Source organism: Amia ocellicauda, chromosome 15, assembly GCF_036373705.1.
Source record: "Amia ocellicauda isolate fAmiCal2 chromosome 15, fAmiCal2.hap1, whole genome shotgun sequence".
NCBI lineage: Eukaryota > Metazoa > Chordata > Actinopteri > Amiiformes > Amiidae > Amia > Amia ocellicauda.
The window spans coordinates 682,258-702,587 of NC_089864.1; the positions used below are offsets into that span (position 1 = coordinate 682,258).

General features: G+C 37.4%; 1 protein-coding gene across 2 annotated transcripts; it reads left to right on the forward strand.

Annotated features, from left to right (window-relative positions):
* The first annotated feature begins 208 nt into the window (after nucleotides 1–208).
* Nucleotides 209–19,567, forward strand: LOC136771306 (H-2 class II histocompatibility antigen, A-U alpha chain). 2 transcript variants are annotated; one of them, XM_066723513.1, is made up of 5 exons: nucleotides 209–391; nucleotides 1,342–1,596; nucleotides 3,148–3,429; nucleotides 9,871–10,010; nucleotides 18,858–19,567. In XM_066723513.1, the coding sequence occupies exons 1-4, from the start codon at nucleotides 334–336 to the stop codon at nucleotides 9,993–9,995; spliced, it is 720 nt and encodes a 239-aa protein (XP_066579610.1). In that variant the 5' UTR covers nucleotides 209–333; the 3' UTR covers nucleotides 9,996–10,010; nucleotides 18,858–19,567. The 2 variants fall into 2 exon arrangements, with proteins under 2 accessions (XP_066579610.1, XP_066579609.1); XM_066723512.1 differs by having other exon boundaries at nucleotides 210–391; nucleotides 9,871–10,000.
* Nucleotides 19,568–20,330: the final 763 nt, after the last annotated feature.

Below are 20,330 nucleotides of genomic sequence, written 5' to 3' on the forward strand. Positions count from 1 at the left end.
GTGTTGTTTTCATGCTCAGGAAAGACACTACTTACAATACTTCACTACATTAGACAAAATATATATTAAACATACACAAGCACTGTACCACTAATGTTTGTACAGGAGAACACGATCAGCCTCCCTACCTAGTTACTGTGGAGTAAAAGGCACATCAATATTCTGATTGGCCAGTAAGAGTACAGAGGTGATTAAAACAACAGAAAGCAGAAGGCAGTTTCACTTCAGTGTAGTGTTACAGCAGAGTACATGTGTCTCTGAACTGTGCAATTAAAATCAATAGAAATACCAGAACTTTACCTGACTAAACATCTGAACAGTTAGAACTGAAGAATGAAGTCCTCTCTTCTTGTGCTTCTGGCATTAATGTGTATTGTTACAAAGGCACAAGGTAGGTGGATTTTCTCTTAATTATATATATATATATATATATATATATATATATATGTGTGTGTGTGTGTGTGTGTGTGTGTGTGTGTGTGTGTGTGTTATAGTGTTATAGCCAACTTTGACACATTTTGATCTCCAACAACCCCTGTATGTGTGTGTCATGATTCATTATTATTATTATTATTATTATTATTATTATTATTATTATTATTATTATTATTATTGTTATTATTATTTAATACTTATCCAGGGTGACTTGAAACATAGGTGTGACAGGGTGACAAAATATAAGAGCAATACAAAACAAATTCCAGTTTGCACAAATATACAGTAAGTCCTAGATCCTAGATAGCAAAAGCTAATAAGTGCAGGCATAATTAAGAGCTAAGGGAAATAAGGCATAAGGGAAATCAAAATAAACAATATGAGTTTTAGTAATGCAAAGCAAGAGGTATTTCAAAATGTTGTGTTGAATCACTGCTATTTTACAGGATAATCAAAGACTAAATTACAAGTACAGTCTGAACAGATGTGTCTTGAGTAATCACCGGATCACATTGCTTATCTAGTAAATGCACCATGGTTTAAATATAAAATATCTGCAGTACACTACAAACTGGGATCTAATTTGATTAATCAATTTAATAATATGTATTGAAGTTCAAGAAATTTAAAGGACAAGTTAATAATCATAATGATAAAGTATTGATTATTTTTTGCATCATTAACTAGAATTCACAGAGCTGAGAATGCTTTGGAGTCTCTTCCCCTGTCCCTGTATTTACTCAAGTGAATAATAATAATAAATGCTTGCTTATATCCTCTCCTTAAACTTACATTTTCCATAATTTACTTTCTTGAAATCCTAAAGTAGCAGATATGAGAGTGTAATGTTAATAGAAAATGTAAACATGTTTATGCAAAATATTTTAACAGTTTGATTTTTTTCAGTTCTGCATAAGGATATAAATGTAATCACCTGCCAGACTGACACCACAGAGACAGAGGATGAGGAACAGTTGGATGGAAATGAGATTTTTTATGTTGACTTTAACAACAACAAAATAGTTCTTACACTTCCTGAGTTTGCTGACCAATTGCAAGTTAATCCAGGATGGATTCAGGGGGCCCAGGCTAATAAACAGGTCTGCAAGAACAACCTTGACGTGGCTATACAAGCTGAAAAATCCCCTCCAGAGAACATAGGTGAGTGTAGAAATCAGTATCTAAAAATAACCACACTTCATAATTCTGAGCTTTTCTCTGTGATTTAATAGAATTTTTAAACTGATTTAAAAAGAGATTTTATTTATTTTACAGTTATGTTATCTTTAATAAGAATTTTCTAGTTTACTACTATGCCAAATAAAGTATGAAAGTATGAATGGTACATATTTAGATTATATAGATATGAGATTGACAGAATGAAACAATATCCCAAGAGGAACCTTTAGCTATTTCATGGGTGCACCTGTCACAAATATTATACAAAATAAACAGAACAATGTAAATTACCATCACCCTAACACTACCAAAAGTATTGGAATAAAACACAGCCATTAAAGTATAATTTCAAAAGCCAATTCTAAATGTCTTACAAGTAACAGAGGAAATTATACAGCCCAAAAAGAGGACAGTGGGAATTGGATAGTAGTAATAGTACACAGTAGTATAGTTTTTATACAACAAACCAAACCAGATGTCAATAAAAACCAGATATACAGAAGGCATTCAGCACTTAAAATACTAAACTACAGTGACTGTTTCTTTACAATAACTTTAAACTATCAAATTCATTAATGTTTTCAATTAAAAATACATAAATAGGGTTTAATAAATTATTATTATTATTATTATTATTATTATTATTATTATTATTATTATTTATTTTTTTATTTCTTGGCAGACGCCCTTATCCAGGGTGATTTACAACAAGTGCTAAACAGAGTGCAAAAATACAGTTAAGTAAAAGGCATCAATCATTACAAATTCAATTTAGCTGAAACAGTAATTCAAAATAATACATTTTACAAATTCCAATTTACAATTTACACAAGTACAGTAAGTGACTTCCTACATCCTGGACGGTGAAGCTAAGATGTCGGGTTACAGACGAGGGCTACGGGAAAGGGAGCAAGAGGAGAACAATCAAGAACTTGAGGAGCATAAAGTGCTATCTAGCAGGGATATAGGACTAATATTACAAGTGCTGTCGGAAGAGTGGTAGGAGAAACCATGAAATGTGATGAGGGGGCCCAGGGAGCGAGGGTAGAGAGAGAACAGGAGTGGTCCCAGGACGGAGCCTTGGGGAACACCTGTGAGGAGAGGTTGGGGGGTGAATGAGGAGCCTCGCCATGTTACTTGGTATGACTGGTCGCTGAGGTAGGAGGAGAACCAGGTGAGAGCAGTCCCAGAGATTCCAAATAAATAAAAAATTTACAAATTTTCTGTTAGGTCTAGATTAGAATTTAACATTTTGATTCCATTCATGAATTAACATTTGATCTAAGCATCAACCTAAACAAATATAATTATCTTATTTGCAATTTAAGACAAAATACAATTAGTGTAACAATAGACATATACACCTATGGGAGTGTCACTCTACAGTATGTTGTGCTGAATGCCATTTTCTTAATATCTCAACTATTGTTAATGTCTGGTTTGTAATTTCCTTTGTAATTTGTAATACACAAATCAATATAGCACGCACACAAACCAATATACCTGCTAGAGTGTTTACCTTTCTTTACACAGATGCTCCTCAGAACACAATCTATCCCAGGGATGAGGTGGAACTCGGGAAGCCCAACACTCTCATCTGCTTCATTAATAACTTTTACCCGGCTATCGTCAAAGTGAAATGGACCAAGAACAATGTGGAGGTGACTGAGGGAGTCACTCTGAGCAACTACTATCCCAATGAGGATTTCACATTCCAGCAGTTCTCCACCCTGAGCTTCACTCCACAGCTGGGGGATGTCTACTCCTGCAGCGTTGAGCACAAGGCACTCACTGAACCAAAGACCAGGATCTGGGGTGAGGAACACTGTGATACTTGTGTCTTTTGGGGGTGGTTAGAGCAGCTGCTGAGGTGGGTTTGTGAAGTTTAAAGTTAAAGTTGTTATACTTACAAAAAATGTTTTTTATAGCCATTAAAGTAACATGGACCTTCTTTCCGTAGTCAAGGTCTTGATTGAGAAAAAATCTCCCATGGCAGAGAAAATATAGTGCTCTGTAGTATATCTTAAAATGCCGAAATAACAGCTCATGATGTCATAGGGAACAAAATAGTTTATTTCACTTTTCGGTAAGGCAGCTCTGTGTAGCCTACATAATGCCTCTATAAAGCCTACCCAATATGTCATAACAGCGCAAATTGGGTTACAATTCAGCCTTTTACTGTAAATAATAATACACATGGGGAAGTACAACACTATATTGTACAGACCTTTAATATGTTAATACTATCCACACAGTACTATATTTAATTATGCTGTCAGAATAACTTGTATTGTTGTTTTTCTTGAAACACCAGTAATTCATTTATAATAGGTGTTAAACAAAGACTTAATAAATGGACACATTTTGTAATATTAGTTTTTATAAAAGTAAACAATACAAGCACTCACCATAATATATGTGTAATGAACGTGGATGTATATCTGTCTAAATAGAGTTCATTCATATATACAGACATGGTCAAATTTGTTGGTACCCTTACAGCTCATTGAAATAATGCTTAATTCCTCCTGAAAAGTGATTAAATTAAAAGCTATTGCATCATGTATACTTGCATGAACATAAGAACATAAGAACATAAGAAAGTTTACAAACGAGAGGGGGCCATTCGACCCATCGTGCTCATTTGGTGTTCATTAATATCTAAGTGATCCAAGGATCCTATCCAGTCTATTTTTAAATGTTCCCAAACTTTCAGCTTCTACCACATCGCTGGGTAGTTTATTCCAGATTGTGACGCCTCTCTGTGTAAAGAAGTGTCTCCAGTTTTCCGTTTTGAATGCCTTGAAGCCCAATTTCCATTTGTGTCCCCGGGTGCGTGTGTCCCTGCTGATCTGGAAAAGCTCCTCTGGTTTGATGTGGTCGATGCCTTTCATGATTTTGAAGACTTGGATCAAGTCCCCACATAGTCTCCTCTGTTCCGAGTAGGACATTCCCTTCAGACCTGGAATAAGTCTGGTTGCTCTCCTCTGAACTGCCTCTAGAGCAGCGATATCTTTCTTGAAGTGTGGAGCCCAGAACTGTCCACAGTATCCAGATGAGCTCTAACTAGTGCATTGTACAGTCTGAACATCACTGCCCTTGTTCTCAATTCTACACTTTTGACAATATACCCTAGCATTGTGTTTGCCTTTTTTATTGCTTCCCCACATTGTTTGGATGGAGAAAGTGATGAGTCCACATAGACTCCTAGGTCTTTCTCATGCGTTACTTCATCTAGTTCTGTTCCTCCCATAGTGTAATTATAGTGGACATTTTTGTTACCTGCATGTAATACCTTGCACTTTTCCACATTGAATTTCATCTGCCAGGTGTCGCCCACAACTGAATATTATCTAAGTGCCTTTGAATAGCCTGTGCTGCCGAGATTGTATCTGCTGAGCCACCTATTTTAGTATCATCTGCAAATTTGACAAGTGTGCTAACTATCCCAGAGTCCAGATCATTAATATAGATTAGAAAAAGCACAGGCCCTAGTACTGATCCCTGTGGATCTCCACTAACAACCTCACTCCAGTTAGAAGCGACTCCTCTAATCAACACCCTCTGTTTCCTAGACATCTTTTTTGTTTATTTAAGTATATCATATCATATGCTTTCACATGATCTACAGCTGCAGTTACATGTTCAAAAAAATATAATAAATTAGTAAGACACGATCTGCCTCATCTAAACCAATGTTGACTATCTTGAAGAATATGGTTTTCATTGAGATGCTCCTCTATTTTCTGTCTAATCATTTTCTTCAACATTGTACAGGTGATGCAGGTGAGACTGATTGGTCTGTAATTTCCTGGCTCAGTTTTGTCCTCTTTCTTGTGGATTGGGATGACATTTGCTGTCTTCCAGTCAGTTGGCACATCCCCTGTTCTAAGTGTCATTTGGAATATTTGAGTTAGCGGCCTATAAATAATTTCCCTCATTTCTTTAAGTACTGTTGGAAATATCCCATCTGGCCCAGGTGATTTGTTTGTTTTTAATTCTGCTCGTCACTTTAGTACCTCCTCCTCATTTATCCTGATCTCTCTTAGGGTTTGACTGGACTGATTGTCAACCTGTGGCATGTCATCTGTCTTTTCTTTTGTAAAAACCTCTGTGAAATACTCATTTAGAACATTTGCCACATCTTGTTCGTTTTCCAAGATACCTCCATTTTTGCCCTTTATCTGTTTCACTTCCTCCTTTATTGACCTCTTGCTGTTGTAATATTGAAAAAGCTCTTTGCATTAGTTTTAGCTCCAAGAGCTGTTTCTTTCTATTTCCCTCTTTGCTTTCCTGATCCCTTTCTTAAGATCTCTTTGCAGCTCAACGTATTCTATGTATTTTGTTTCGTCACCATCCCTTTTGTATGCGCTATACAACATTTTCTTCCTCTTTATATTTTTTTGCATACCTCTATTAAACCATTTTGGCCAATGTTTTTTGTTCCTCAATTTGCTAAGTTTTGGTACAAATTGCTCCTGAGCCTCAAGTAGTATATTCTTAAAATATACCCATCCATTTTCAACTGACTCTGTATCCAGTGTGCTCCAGTCTACCTCTTAAAAGTGAACCCTCATACCTTCAAGGTTTGCTTTTCTAAAATTGAAGACCATTGTTTTAGACTTGGACCTTGTTTTTTTAAAGAATGCCTCAAAGCTAACCATGTTGTGATCACAGTTTGCCATTGGTTCTCTAAGTACTGTCCCCCTGACTCTGTCTTGGTCATTTGAAAATATCAAGTCAATACATGCTCTCTCTCTGGTTGGTTCCCTGACAAATTGAGTTAGAAAGCAGTCATTTACCATCTCAACCATTTCTATTTCTGATTCTGTAGTCCCAACTGGGCTTTCCCAGTCTAAGTTTGGGAAATTGAAATCCCCCATTATAACAGCCACATCCTTGCTACATGCAGTCCTGATTACACTGTACAATGCAGCATCTTTCTGAATATCTGAGTTGGGTGGCCTGTAACACACTCCTACCGCTAATCCTCCAGATCTCTTGTTCCAAGGTTTCACCCACAAAGATTCTGTTCCGTTACTGGGATATAATACAAGTTCTTCTGTCTCAATTTCATTTTTCACATATAATGCTACCCCACCCCTCTTCGATTTTGCCTGTCTCTCCTAAACTGTGTGTATCCTTCCAACTTGTATTCATCCCCATCATTTTCTGTAAGCCATGTTTCTGTCACTCCTACAATATCATAGTCACACGCCAGCACTGTGGCTTCCAAGTCTAACATCTTGTTCCTTATACTCCTGGCATTGAGGTACAAACATTTCAGGACTTTCCTACTGGCAGTTTCCCTTGGTTTTCTTTCCTTAGTGGAACATCTCCCATTGTCAGAGCTCCCTGCCCCCCTGGTTCCTAGTTTAAATGATTCTCAATTTCACTGCACATACGCTCTCCCAATGCATTAGCCCCCCTTCTGTTTAGATGTAGACCGTCCGGTTTGTACGGGTCCCATCTATCCCAGAAGAAAGACCAATGCTCCATAAACCTAAACCCCTCTTCCCTACACCAAGCTTTCAACCACATGTTAAACTTTCTAATCTCTGCCTGTCTCCCTGGCCTGGCACGTGGTACCGGAAGTATTTCAGAGAAAACTATCGTGGAGGTTCTGCTCTTTAGTTTTGTTCCTAACTCTTTAAATTTGTCTTGCAGAACCTCTGTCCTACCTTTTCCTATGTCATTGGTTCCAATGTGGACCATGACCAGTCGATTCCGCCCGGCTTTGGCCAGTAGCCCGTCTACTAGTTTAGGGAGATCTGCAACCTGAGCACCAGGCGGGCAAGATACCATGCGGGTCTCCTTGTCACTAGAACACACTGTGTGATCTACACCTCTAAGAAATGAGTCTCCTACTATAACTACCTCCTTCTTCTGGGGGGAGTGGGCACCATGGTGCTCTGGTGCTCAACTGCCCCCCCATCACCCTCTGAGCCGTCACTGTCCAACTCAGTGTCCAGCAGTTGGAACCTGTTGGGCAATTCAAGCTCTTGGGGTGTCTCTAGGGGTTGTGCACGCCCTTTTCTGCGGTTATGACCTACTGTAACCAAGCAGTTCTCTACGCTGTCCTGCTCTAAGGTCTCAACTCTCCTAGGTTTTGGCTGCACACCATCTCTCTCATGGGCTGATTGACCAATTCTTCTATTTCCCTAATACAGCGCAGATCGACAAGCTGAGCCTCAAGATCACGAACCTTGATCTCAAGGATTTCAACCTGCCGACAACGTTCACAAATTAAGCCTTCTTGGATGAGTTCATCCAGGAAGGCAATCATTCTGCAAACCTGACACTGTAGTGGCCACATGCTTCTAAATGTTACTTTTTTTTTGTTGTTGTTGTTGTTGTTTTTTGTTTCTTTGTACTTCTCTTGGTTCCTGCTGCTAGTCAACTGCTTAACTTTTGTCAGCGATAAGCAGCACAGCTCTTTCTCAACAGCTGCTTTAAGTAGCTTTTGTCTACCTACCCCCAATTCACACCTAACTGGCCCCACCTGGCTCCTCCTGCAACAGAATCCCTGCTAGTCCTAGACAAAATCTCCTTTCTACAACCCGTTTACTTTCACCAACTCAGCAGCTGAACTGAATTGACTTCAATTTAGGCAAACTACAGACAATGCTAACGTCAATTTAAGGCAAACTTAAAACAAAATGAGCAATGCTAAGACTGGTCTGAAACTAGTCAAACAACAAGATGGCTACCTCTCACCTGTACTCTCGCATCTCCCTCTGTGGCAACTTGTAAATACTTCTGTTTTTGCATGCCTTTGGTATGTCATAGAATAAAGCAAAGAAGCTTTGAAAAGAGATGAATTATTGCTCATTCTACAAAGATATTCTAAAATGGCCTGGACACATTTGTTGGTACCCCTTAGAAAAGATAATAAATAATTTGATTATAGTGATATTCCAAACTAATTAGTTTCTTTAATTAGTATCACACATCTCCAATCTTGTAATCAGTCATTCAGCCTATTTAAATGGAGGAAAGTAGTCACTGTGCCGAAAAAATAAAGCTTTCAAAGAAATGAACACCATACTTACAGTGAAACATGGAGGAAGCTCGGTTATGTTTTGGGGCCACTTTGCTGTGCCTGGCACAGGGTGCCTTGAATCTGTGCAGGGCACAATGAAATCTCAAGACTATCAAGGAATTCTGGAGCGAAACGTACTGCCCAGTGTCAGAAAGCTCTGTCTCAGTCGCAGGTCATGGATCCTCCAACAGGATAATGACCCAAAACACACGGCTAAAAGCACCCAAGAATGGATAAGAATAGAACATTGGACTGTACTGAAGTGGCCTTCTATGAGTCACATCTATGGAAAGAGCTGAAACTTGCAGTCTGGAGAAGACACCCATCAAACCTAAGACAGCTGGAGCAGTTTGCTCAGGAAGAGTGGGCCAAACTACCTGTTAACAGGTGCAGAAGTCTCTTTGAGAGCGACAGAAAACAATTGATTGCAGTCATTGCCTCTAAAGGTTGTGCAACAAAATATTAGGTTGAGGGTCCCATAATTTTTGTCCATGCCATTATCATTTGTTTTATTATTTACAATATTATGTAGAAAACAAAATCAAAAGCAAAGTCTGATTTCTATTAAATATGGAATTAACAATGGTGGATGCCCATTACTTTAGTCAGTTTCAAGTTATTTCAGAGGAAACTGTGCATTCTTTGATTTTTGTGTAGGGGTACCAACAAATTTGAGCACGTCTGTATGTCAGTGCACAATACACTCCAAAAATCTAATTTCTTCAATTGGTGTCACCCTCTGGAACAGTTTCCTCTAATATAACTAAATAAGCAAACAAATGAATAAATAAATAATGCTTAAATGAGTCTTCATACAGAAATATTTGATTTAAACAGTTTCATTTAGCATTATAATAAATTAACTAATTAATTAATCCATCTTCAAAAATGCTTATCCTGGTGAGGATTGTGGGAAGTCAGAGCAGATCCTGGCAGGCATACACCCAGGATGCCAGTCCATCGCTGGGCAACACACAGGGCAATTTAGAAAGACCAATTAACCTAACTCACATGTCTTTGGATAGTGGGAGAAAACTCCCCCCGAGCTTGGACTCAAACCCAGGCCCCCGGAGCTGTAAGGCAGCAGCACTGACCACCATGCCAACATGCCACCAACTAATTCATTAATGTTTTATAAATTAACTGTTATTGGTGTGCCTTCATATAAAAGAAATCCTGTATATGTGTCTAACCACAATAATATTTCCACACAGAGCCTGAAGTGAAGGCAGAGTCCAATGTGGGAGTGACGGCTTTCTGTGGGGTGGGTCTGACCCTGGGGCTGCTGGGAGTGGCGACTGGGACCTTCTTCCTCATCAAAGGGAACAACTGCAACTGAGACAGGTATGACCAGGTAATCATTATGAAAATCCTCAGCAAAATAATTAAACAAATATATATCAGGAGGAATAGTAGTTCTAATATCTCATAGTCATATCAGTGCAATAAGTTGCCAAACTAAGATAAATGTCTCCTTCAATCCTAGTTCAGGCACTATTGGGATATTCACTTAAAAAAATATTATTAGTGTTTCTAATATAATCACAGCATGGTATTTTTACAGTGGCCCTGAAGTGCAAAACACATGCAAATAAATAAAAGATGACAATTAAATGACACCTTTTTAATGCTGCAGACACATTTTAATATTGCAGACGCATTAAGTTTGCTGGTGTTTTGTTTTAATTGTAATGTCATCTTTTTTTTATTTGCATGTGTTTTTAGTTTCTGAGATGTGGGAGCCCCCCTAGTGGTCAAATCCCCAATATTCATTTCTAGGGCCTGTATTCCTAAGTACTTGAAATATTTGAAAGTGACGTCAATTTGGTCCTAGTTTTACTCTTAGGAGTAAACGCTATTCATAAGGATTCTTTAGAATTAAAAGTACTCCTAACTTGACCAATTTTTAGGAGACCTCACGAGGGCCCCTAACTGGTTAGGAGTTGGGAGACGGCAGCAATGAGAGGCAACTTAGCACAGCTTCCGTGAGAGGAAAGCTGTTACTGCAGTGTGATGATGAGGAGTAATTGCAGTGATATAGATTGGATAAAAATTGATTGTTTGTTCAGTATTGTTTGTCACTGAACAAGTCAGAAATGCAGTTCGAGATGAGTACAGGTGGTGACAATGTTGCAGTGTATGGCAACAGGGAAAATGCAACAATGTAGCAGTGATGATTTGCGACTATCATCACAGCCTTCAATAAGCAGAACTTCCCATCAGACCACATTGGCATTAACACCCGAGATCATCCGACAGTTTATTGATTCCCCACACCTGCGCAGCAAATACCCCCAAAAAAGCTGCATTCATAATCAATGATTATGCTTATATAATCAATGCTAGCCCAAACAATTAATAATCAGTGCTAGCCTATATGCATCAAGGGTTTTACATTATACTGATTCTATATCTGACTATTTTTAACACGAATAAAAGGAAAAAAATAAGACACAAAATGAATGAAAAATTATCCACAAAGCATATTTGAATTTGAAAAAAGTGTCTTTTTTTAAATGTCTGAAATAGCGAATCGGTGTAAACCCCTTCATGAATGTACCTCAGTGTTTCCACCCGTGGACAATTTCCTATGTAGAATGGAAGGATACATTTTAAGATATTTTATGTATATTTTATGATTGTGATTATGAATGTGAAATTAATCTAGCATATTAATTCCATGTAGCATCTTAACGTCCTTGTAATAAAGGAATGAGGGGGAACTCTTATTATTGTGTGTCAAATTATAAACAAATAAAAGGCTTAGTTAGCTAATTCGTATAGTTATCTTTTCGCTTCTGCTTGTCTACATGTGATTTCGTGTAATTTTTTTTTCAAAATTAAGAAAATACGTCACAGTGAGCCGTATTCTAACATAAACTGTTGTGAAAACATACTAAAAGTTTTTCCTAGGATTGGATCCTACTCCCAGCTAAAAGTATGTGTAAGAGACCTTATGACTGACTTCTACCTCCTACTCTGAGCGAGGAGTAATCTTACTCCTAAACTTATGTTTAGCATGATTCCTAGCAGTAAATCTGATTATTCTTAAAATCGACTGATTTCATACTATTGTGACAGTTCTAAAAAATATCTGATTTAAGCTCCTGCTTTCAATGTTAGTATCAAAGGAGAGCTACAACCATGAATATGTCCAGCCCTGGTTGTTAAGTTATGGTGCAAGTATTGGTTTTCAAATTTGGGATAGAAATATCAAAACATATTTCTGAAAAACTTGCTCATATTGAAGGGAGCAGGATGCTCATTCACAACAACTCCAAGAGAAAAGCTTGGCAATTTTGTATAAGGGCATGTAGCCTATTTTAATAGAAACCTTTACATAAGTGGGATGTTAATACAGTGAGGTATTTGCTGGGGCTCTTTGGGGGACACTTTTTGGTTTTGGGGAGAATACACATATCTGATTTAAAGGCTAAAACTGGGCGTTGTTGTTAGTAAATATCTTACAATTCAAATTAAAATCACTTGTGTTCATGACCTTCACTTAGAAATATAAAAACCCGCATTTTACATATAAATGCTATGGAGATAATCGTATATATATTCTTAAATGAACGCATTATAAAAGTGCAAGATAACTGTTCAGTTTATTGTGGGTTTCAAGGTAAAATAAGTTGCTGATGGATGTTTCATGGTTAGCAATGGTGTATGTTCATTGCAGTGCAGACAGCAGTGTTTTTATTTCTTTTTGTTTCCTATTATCATTATGCTCTCTGTATTGTTGTGGGTCTGTTGTACACTGTACTGTACATCATGTTGTAATTCTAACTTTATAAAACACTTATATTCACGGCTTGCTGCTCCATCAGTGAAATGAAAATACACAGCGGGTAAGATCAGTAAAACAAAGTATTGTAGTGATCCTGGCTTGGACTGATAGAGCATCAGAGTGTGTGTTAGGGGTGGGCGGATCAATACCAAAGTAATCGATACTTTCAATACCACTTTCTATTTTTTAGCATCAATATTTTGGCAAAAGTATCGACTAATTCGATTACTTTAGCTTAAGTAGGGATTCTGGACTTTGAATTTTATATTATCATGTACCTTAAATATTTTGAGACATGCCAGTATGTGTTGTTTTTACAGAAAACTATGCTGTCAAGTCAATGGTCCCGTGGACGAAAAAAAATAAAATACTAGAACCCTTATTTATAAGTCTGTTCTGCCAGATAAATTTTAAATTGTGTGTATAGTAATTTTAAGCCACTCAAATATATTTATATTTGTTATTAAGTGTAAAGGGATTGGTTCAGATTTGCAAACAATGATCACGTGTTTCTGTGGAGTCAGGTGGCAGTCAGAAGGTGTGGTAGTGGAAACAGATATAACAGATATATAACAGTGTATTTGTTTGCAAATCATAGTATAACCTTGCTATATTAAGTTGAATAATTACTTTAATAGTGGTTTGTTTTTCATGTATTGTTTATTAAGAATAACCTTTGCATCTGGTCTCTTAACATTATGGGGAGAAAACTCTGGAAGTCATGCACCAGGCTCTTAGATTGCAGTCTAATATCATTTGGTAAATGGTAAAAAAAATAAAAAAATATATTATAATGCAAGCATTGTTATAAGCAGAAATATTTGTAGTTTAAAAGGTACAGTTGGTAATTCTAAGATATACGTTTTTTGTTTTGTTTCTTCACATCCCACCCCATCCCATCCCAGTAAAACAATATCTGCAGGATAATACCAAAAAATGTATATATATATATATATTTTTTTTCTTTTTTTCTTTTTAAGTAATCAGTATCGTTACCAGTATTGACGATAATACTTGGTATCGTATCGAAGTGCAAATTGGCAGTATCACCCACCCCTTGTGGGTTTGTATGCAGGGTAGACGGGTCAATTCAGGGACCCTGCCTGCCTGCCTGTCTGTGTGTGTGTGTGTGTGTGTATGTGTGTCTGTGTGTGTGTGTGTGTGTATGTGTGTCTGTGTGTATGTGTGTCTGTGTGTGTGTGTGTGTGTGTGTGTGTGTGTGTGTGTGTGTATGTGTGTCTGTGTTGATGTGTGTGTGTGTGTCTGTGTGTATGTGTGTCTGTGTGTGTGTGTGTGTGTGTGTGTGTGTGTGTGTGTATGTGTGTCTGTGTGTGTGTCTGTGTGTGTGTGTGTGTGTGTGTATGTGGGGTGTTTGTTGTATAGGGAGGGATATTGTGTGTTTTGGGGTTATGTGGCTCCCCCCGTCTCCACATTGAAGAACAGAGTGTTTTTGAAGGCAAGGTTGTAGGTTTTTGTACCTTGCAGAACTGTCCAATAATAGTTCAGTTTGTTTTGGAAAAACTTCTGTGTTATCTTCACATTCTTTTCATAATTACCCTGAATGCTGGGGTCGTTACATTATTAAACATTGGGACACAAGGCACAAGGCACAGCTGCACTGTTTAATTTGAACACGCTGACACATGACAGCCATGGATTTGGTGACGTCAGTGTCTCGAGTAATGTTCTCAGGCATATACAGTGAGGGAAAAAAGTATTTGATCCCCTGCTGATTTTGTACGTTTGCCCACTGACAAAGAAATGATCCGTCTATAATTTTAATGGTAGGTGTATTTTAACAGTGAGAGACAGAATAACAACAAAGAAATCCAGAAAAACACATTTCAAAAAAGTTATAAATTGATTTGCATGTTAATGAGGGAAATAAGTATTTGACCCCTTCGACTTAGTATTTGGTGGCAAAACCCTTGTTGGCAATCACAGAGGTCAGACGTTTCTTGTAGTTGGCCACCAGGTTTGCACACATCTCAGGAGGGATTTTGTCCCACTCCTCTTTGCAGATCCTCTCCAAGTCATGAAGGTTTCAAGGCTGACGTTTGGCAACTCGAACCTTCAGCTCCCTCCACAGATTTTCTATGGGATTAAGGTCTGGAGACTGGCTAGGCCACTCCAGGACCTTAATGTGCTTCTTCTTGAGCCACTCCTTTGTTGCCTTGGCTGTTTGTTTTGGGTCATTGTCATGCTGGAATACCCATCCACGACCCATTTTCAATGCCCTGGCTGAGGGAAGGAGGTTCTCACCCAAGATTTGACGGTTCATGGCCCCGTCCATCGTCCCTTTGATGCGGTGCTTTTGTCCTGTCCCCTTAGCAGAAAAACACCCCCAAAGCATAATGTTTCCACCTCCATGTTTGACGGTGGGGATGGTGTTCTTGGGGTCATTCCTCCTCCTCCAAACACAGCGAGTTGAGTTGATGCCAAAGAGCTCGATTTTGGTCTCATCTGACTACAACACTTTCACCCAGTTCTCCTCTGAATCATTCAGATGTTCATGGGCAAACTTCAGACAGGCCTTCTTGTGCTTTCTTGAGCAGGGGGACCTTGCGGGCACTGCAGGATTTCAGTCGGCGTAGTGTGTTACCAATTGTTTTCTTGGTGACTATGGTCCAAGATCCTCCTGTGTAGTTCTGGGCTGATTCCTCACCGTTCTCATGATCATTGAAACTCCAAGAGGTGAGATCTTGCATGGAGCCCCAGACCGAGGGAGACTGACAGTTATTTTGTGTTTCTTCCATTTGCGAATAATCACACCAACTGTTGTCACCTTCTCACCAAGCTGCTTGGCGATGGTCTTGTAGCCCATTCCAGCCTTGAGTAGGTCTACAATCTTGTCCCTGACATCCTTGGACAGCTCTTTGGTCTTGGCCATGGTGGAGAGTTTGGAATCGGATTGATTGATTGCTTCTGTGGACAGGTGTCTTTTATACAGGTAACGAGCTGAGATTAGGAGAGTCCCTTTAAGAGAGTGCTTCTAATCTCAGCTCGTTACCTGTATAAAAGACACCTGGGAGCCAGAAATCTTGCTGATTGATAGGGGATCAAATACTTATTTCCCTCATTAACATGCAAATCAATTTATAACTTTTTTGAAATGCGTTTTTCTGGATTTTTTTGTTGTTATTCTGTCTCTCACTGTTAAAATACACCTACCATTAAAATTATAGACTGATCATTTCTTTGTCAGTGGGCAAACGTACAAAATCAGCAGGGGATCAAATACTTTTTTCCCTCACTGTATATCAGCCTTTCTGGTATCTTCCTGCAAAAACAGCACGAGAGCTGTACATAAAGCTAATTTACATATTCATTAACTCCTTTGCCATTAACTTCTATGATGTCAGGTAAACAGTAATAAACTAAAACCATGTAAACCCCAAGGGGGAGAGGGGCATTTCATCTTTCACTCAAATACATTGTCTCAACTTAAAACATATATGTAAACTAATTGAAAGAGTGAAAATGGTAAGGGGGTGGACACATTAAAGAAACAGATCAAAGATGTACAAGGGAAGCTATTGAATGGATACAAAGAGATGTAAAAAGACCTATAAGACCACATAGAAGATGGGTAGATTAAATCATACAGGCATGACATGTAAAAGAGAGAGGCTTTCATCCAGCAATCAATGGTGATGTTGATCATTATATGGGTAGTTGACAAAACCTCATGTCCGGAAACTGAAAATATAATATTTCTCATATTGATGATGTAAACCATATAGTTGCATTGCATTGAGTCTGAAGTTCTCATACAAATATATTGTAACCTTGGATTTTACATTTGAGTCCAATTTTATGAACATTTTAGTCCATAAGTGCCTTGAATTTGTCCTGCGGTGCGACACCACAAAATATTGATATGTAACATTTCAAATAATCTAATTTTGATAACAAAATAATGTATCTTCATCCTTGATCACTCCTGCTTCTAGATCCTTGACTATCTTTTGATTATCAAGTGACATGAGAAAGAATTTGCTGTTAAATGTTGAAATCTGGTTAAAAAGCAGCTAGTCATATTTTGTAAGCTTGGGAGCATGGATGGTGGGCTCTGTCTCAGAAATTATGCTGATGATCTCCTTCTGCGGCCAGGTGAATGCATTTCTGTCACCACTTTGCACCATGCAGTTCACCTCCATAAATTTGAGTGATTTGGTTGACATAGGGTTTGTTAGTACCCCACTTAAAATGTTCAACCTGATATTCAATTGGTGCAAATAACGCTGTAAAACATGATGTATACCGGTTAATTATAAGAACATGTCCACTTGTGTGACAGCTTTGTCCACTGGTGTGGATATATCTGTCACACCAAAGGACTTCTCACGATATTTGGCCATTTTGGGGCCTTGTGGTGATTCTCAAGCATTCCATTTTAACTCACTGGACTCTTTTCTCATTGGTTTTCTTAGTTTAATGATTATAAAGGTATACTTTTTTTGCATTATCATTAAAAAGGTGTCACACCAAATGATGCAAATATTGGACACAGAAGGCAATGCTAGTAAAGTGCAATATTTTGATACATTTTTGATAAAAAAAACTCACCCTCTGGCCACACCATATGCTACAGCGATGTCTATACTTCCTGAATGAAGAAAGACCATCTTCTCCATAATAATGTTCAAGTAAATGCACGTTTTAAAATCGCATTATGGTGTCACACCATGGGACGTCCTCTGTGTGGACAACACATAATCTATTATAACTATTTAATAATGTAATGTATAGACTTGAGGAATATAATTCTTAGAAATACACTTCTGTGTTGACATGCCAGGAACTGAGAATGTATATATACTAATTATTCTTAAAAGTATAAATGTTTTTCAATTTTGCAGTCATTCATAGCCACATAAATGGACACTGATCATGTTTTGTTCAAAATTCCCCCCAAAATTATTGTGCATTTTGCAACTTTTCATATAGTTAAGATTACATACAAAGCCTTTTACTATATGAAACCATTTTTATCAAAATAAACTGAAGTTCCATGGAAAGAAAAAACAACACGCCATGTCAACTACCCATATATATACTGATCCTGCTAAGGTGATGTTTGTCATCCTAGTTTGGATGATACAGCCTCCTTTTGCCCTTTCTATTTAGCTCTGTGTTGAATGAAATAATAGTGTAGTGATCCTGAAGCCTAGCTAAGAGGCCTGGGCCTTTTAGTGATAAGGTAAGGTCGCTGCACTGAGGTGCAGGAGAACAGGGTTTTAATCCCACTGTAGTTGGAACCCCCAGGATGTTACAATAATATAATACATTTAAATGTCTGCAATTTTGAATGATGTCAAGTATTAATATATAATAGATTTATTGTTTTTATTCTTATTTATTAACTTATAATGTGATGTCTATTTTTGATGCACTTGCTGCTCTGTGCAGTCTCTTTGCAATGACTGAAACTCAAATAATAATAATACAATTAATGCTTTATATACATCTACTTTAAAGAATAATAACTACAAAGGTTTATTATTTTCTCCACAAAAAATGTATCCTTTACAACACATTTTGCTGAATTACAAACACAACACAGCCATCTAAAGTGAAGATTCCAAACCAATAGGTCAATTTAGAAGAAACTATTGAGGCAACCTCACCAGCATGGAGAGGTTAAATCCATTAGTTGAATTACGGGAAACATGACTTTAAACATTTTTGGTGTCACATTAAGGTACTCTGGAAATTAAAGTCAAATATATTCACCGCACAAATATAACAGACACACCTTTAAATTTAGAGCATGCAAACAATTAGAAAAGCACAGATTGAAGTGACACAAAAGCAATAGCTTGTGGTCATAATGCTATTTGCAGAGCAATGTTTCAGGTATTACATACAATAATATTTAAATGTTTTGTGATACAAAATGAAATAGGTGTATATTCATCAAAGGATTTACACCAATTTGCAACTAAAAACCATTACAAATTACTCACACAGAGCTTCTTTAAATGGCTGTTGTGTGCTTATCTTCATTAGTATCTATTAAGTTCAGAAAAGTAAATTGGTGTAAAACCCTTGATGAACACAGGCCAGTGTTATAGTAGACATACTGATCATTAGGAATTCCTGGAACTCCTCTGTCTCGGGGCCGATGGGATCAGAAAATCCAGGGGATTCAGGAAAACTCCTGCAGCAGAAATCACTGCTATGGACACACTGCAGGGGTTAGATGAGGACAAACAGGTGTTTAAAACAGATGTGTGTTTAGCAGGTAAAATTGAGCCATGCATGAGAAGCAGTAGGTTTAGGTTTAGACAAGAGTTTTGTAACTTTCCACTTTGTGAATATGTCAATATAAAATGTATAAATCCAGTACCTTTTGTCTTGAACCAAACTTAGTGTTTAATACTAACACTTTATTTTTTTCTTTTGCAGATAACATTTGATGAAGACATTGCAGGCATGCCAGAGATTCAATTATTTCTGAAATCTACTTTCTGTATAATTTTTTCCCTTTAATTTGCTGTAAATATTGTTTTGTAGGCCTTATTTCTAATATTTCTTATTCTACTTTAAAATCTGAATTTAAATGTAAACATTACCTATCATGTGATTTACTGAAAAGTCAAACATTGTTTTTCATTTCAATTATCAGAAAACTTACAGTAAATTAACTTTAAAGTAATTACATAAAAGTTGGCACAGAATAACAAATAAATACATTTAAACATTACTTTAAAGTTTATACTGTAATGTTAATGAAAAATATAAAGTTATAGTTATAGAGTTATATTTAGTTACCTTATAGGGTGAAAGGGTAATCCTTTTTGCTGCTGTTCTGGTATTTAAAAAAACAAAAAAAAGCAATGGAAACTAAGCTGAATATAGTGAAAAGCAGCTGCAGTAAATTTCAGCATTTGTGGCACAATTATTAAAGCATGCAGGATACTATGGGTACCAAAAAGTTATAAAATGTATAAATCCCTGGGGTACATAAAATAAACCAAATTTCCAAATGTGAATGTTGACTGACCATTCCCTGAGTGATGCATTATTAATGCTAAATCCCATCTCTGTCTCCAACATCCACACAAGGATTTGGATCAGGTGGTGCAATGAAAGATGAAATAAAATGTCAGACTCTAGTCTTTGTGTGTTTATCTATTTATTTCGTGTTTTATGTATTTTCTTAATTTAAAACTGACAATGAAACCTATTCAACTTTGTAATGCACCATAGTTTATGGTTTGGAAAATACTTTTACTGTTACTGAAAAAGTAAAAGTAACAAAAACTCCTACAATGTAGGAAAGTCATTATATTCAAACATCCCTCTTGAAGGTTGGGGAACTTTGTATGTTCATAAATACAACATTAATTTTGTAAAATATATATGTGAGGTTTATACTTGGTGGCAAACAATAGGACTGATACCCTGCACCCAAAACATTTATTCCTGGGTTTCAGCATTATTATATTTGGGGAGAGGGGTCTAGCACCCATCCCTCCATTCTCCCCAAACACAGCCTTTTGCTGGGGGGAGGGGTCTGCCTCATCCATGCCCAGGTAATAATTCCCTCAGCCAAGCAAGTTCAACCCAAATCAAAAAATGACACTCCATCCATCAAAGTCTCATTAGGGTTCCATCAAACCTCAATGAATATTCTGGCCAGTCCTACAGTGTGCTTTATAAAACAGGTGCAGTAACCACTGTTGCTCTGAGCTTCAGGTTCTGATCAGCATCCTGCACAGGCTTGTAAGAGAATTTGGAAATGCTTGGTTTTTCAGTCAGTCATCCCACAGATGCTCGATTGGATTGAGATCTGGGGAATTTGGAGGCCAAGTCAACACCTTGAACTCGTGATTCATCAGACCAGGCCACCTTCTTCCATTTGTAAGATAATTTGAA

What these genes read in the sequence shown, in the direction of transcription:
- LOC136771306 (XM_066723513.1), top strand. Translation starts at nt 334, where the DNA reads ATGAAGTCCTCTCTTCTTGTGCTTCTGGCATTAATGTGTATTGTTACA. An exon ending in TATTGTTACAAAGGCACAAG is followed by an intron (nt 392 to 1,341) that starts GTAGGTGGATTT and finishes GATTTTTTTCAG; the next exon opens with TTCTGCATAAGGATATAAAT. An exon ending in ACCAAAGACCAGGATCTGGG is followed by an intron (nt 3,430 to 9,870) that starts GTGAGGAACACT and finishes ATTTCCACACAG; the next exon opens with AGCCTGAAGTGAAGGCAGAG.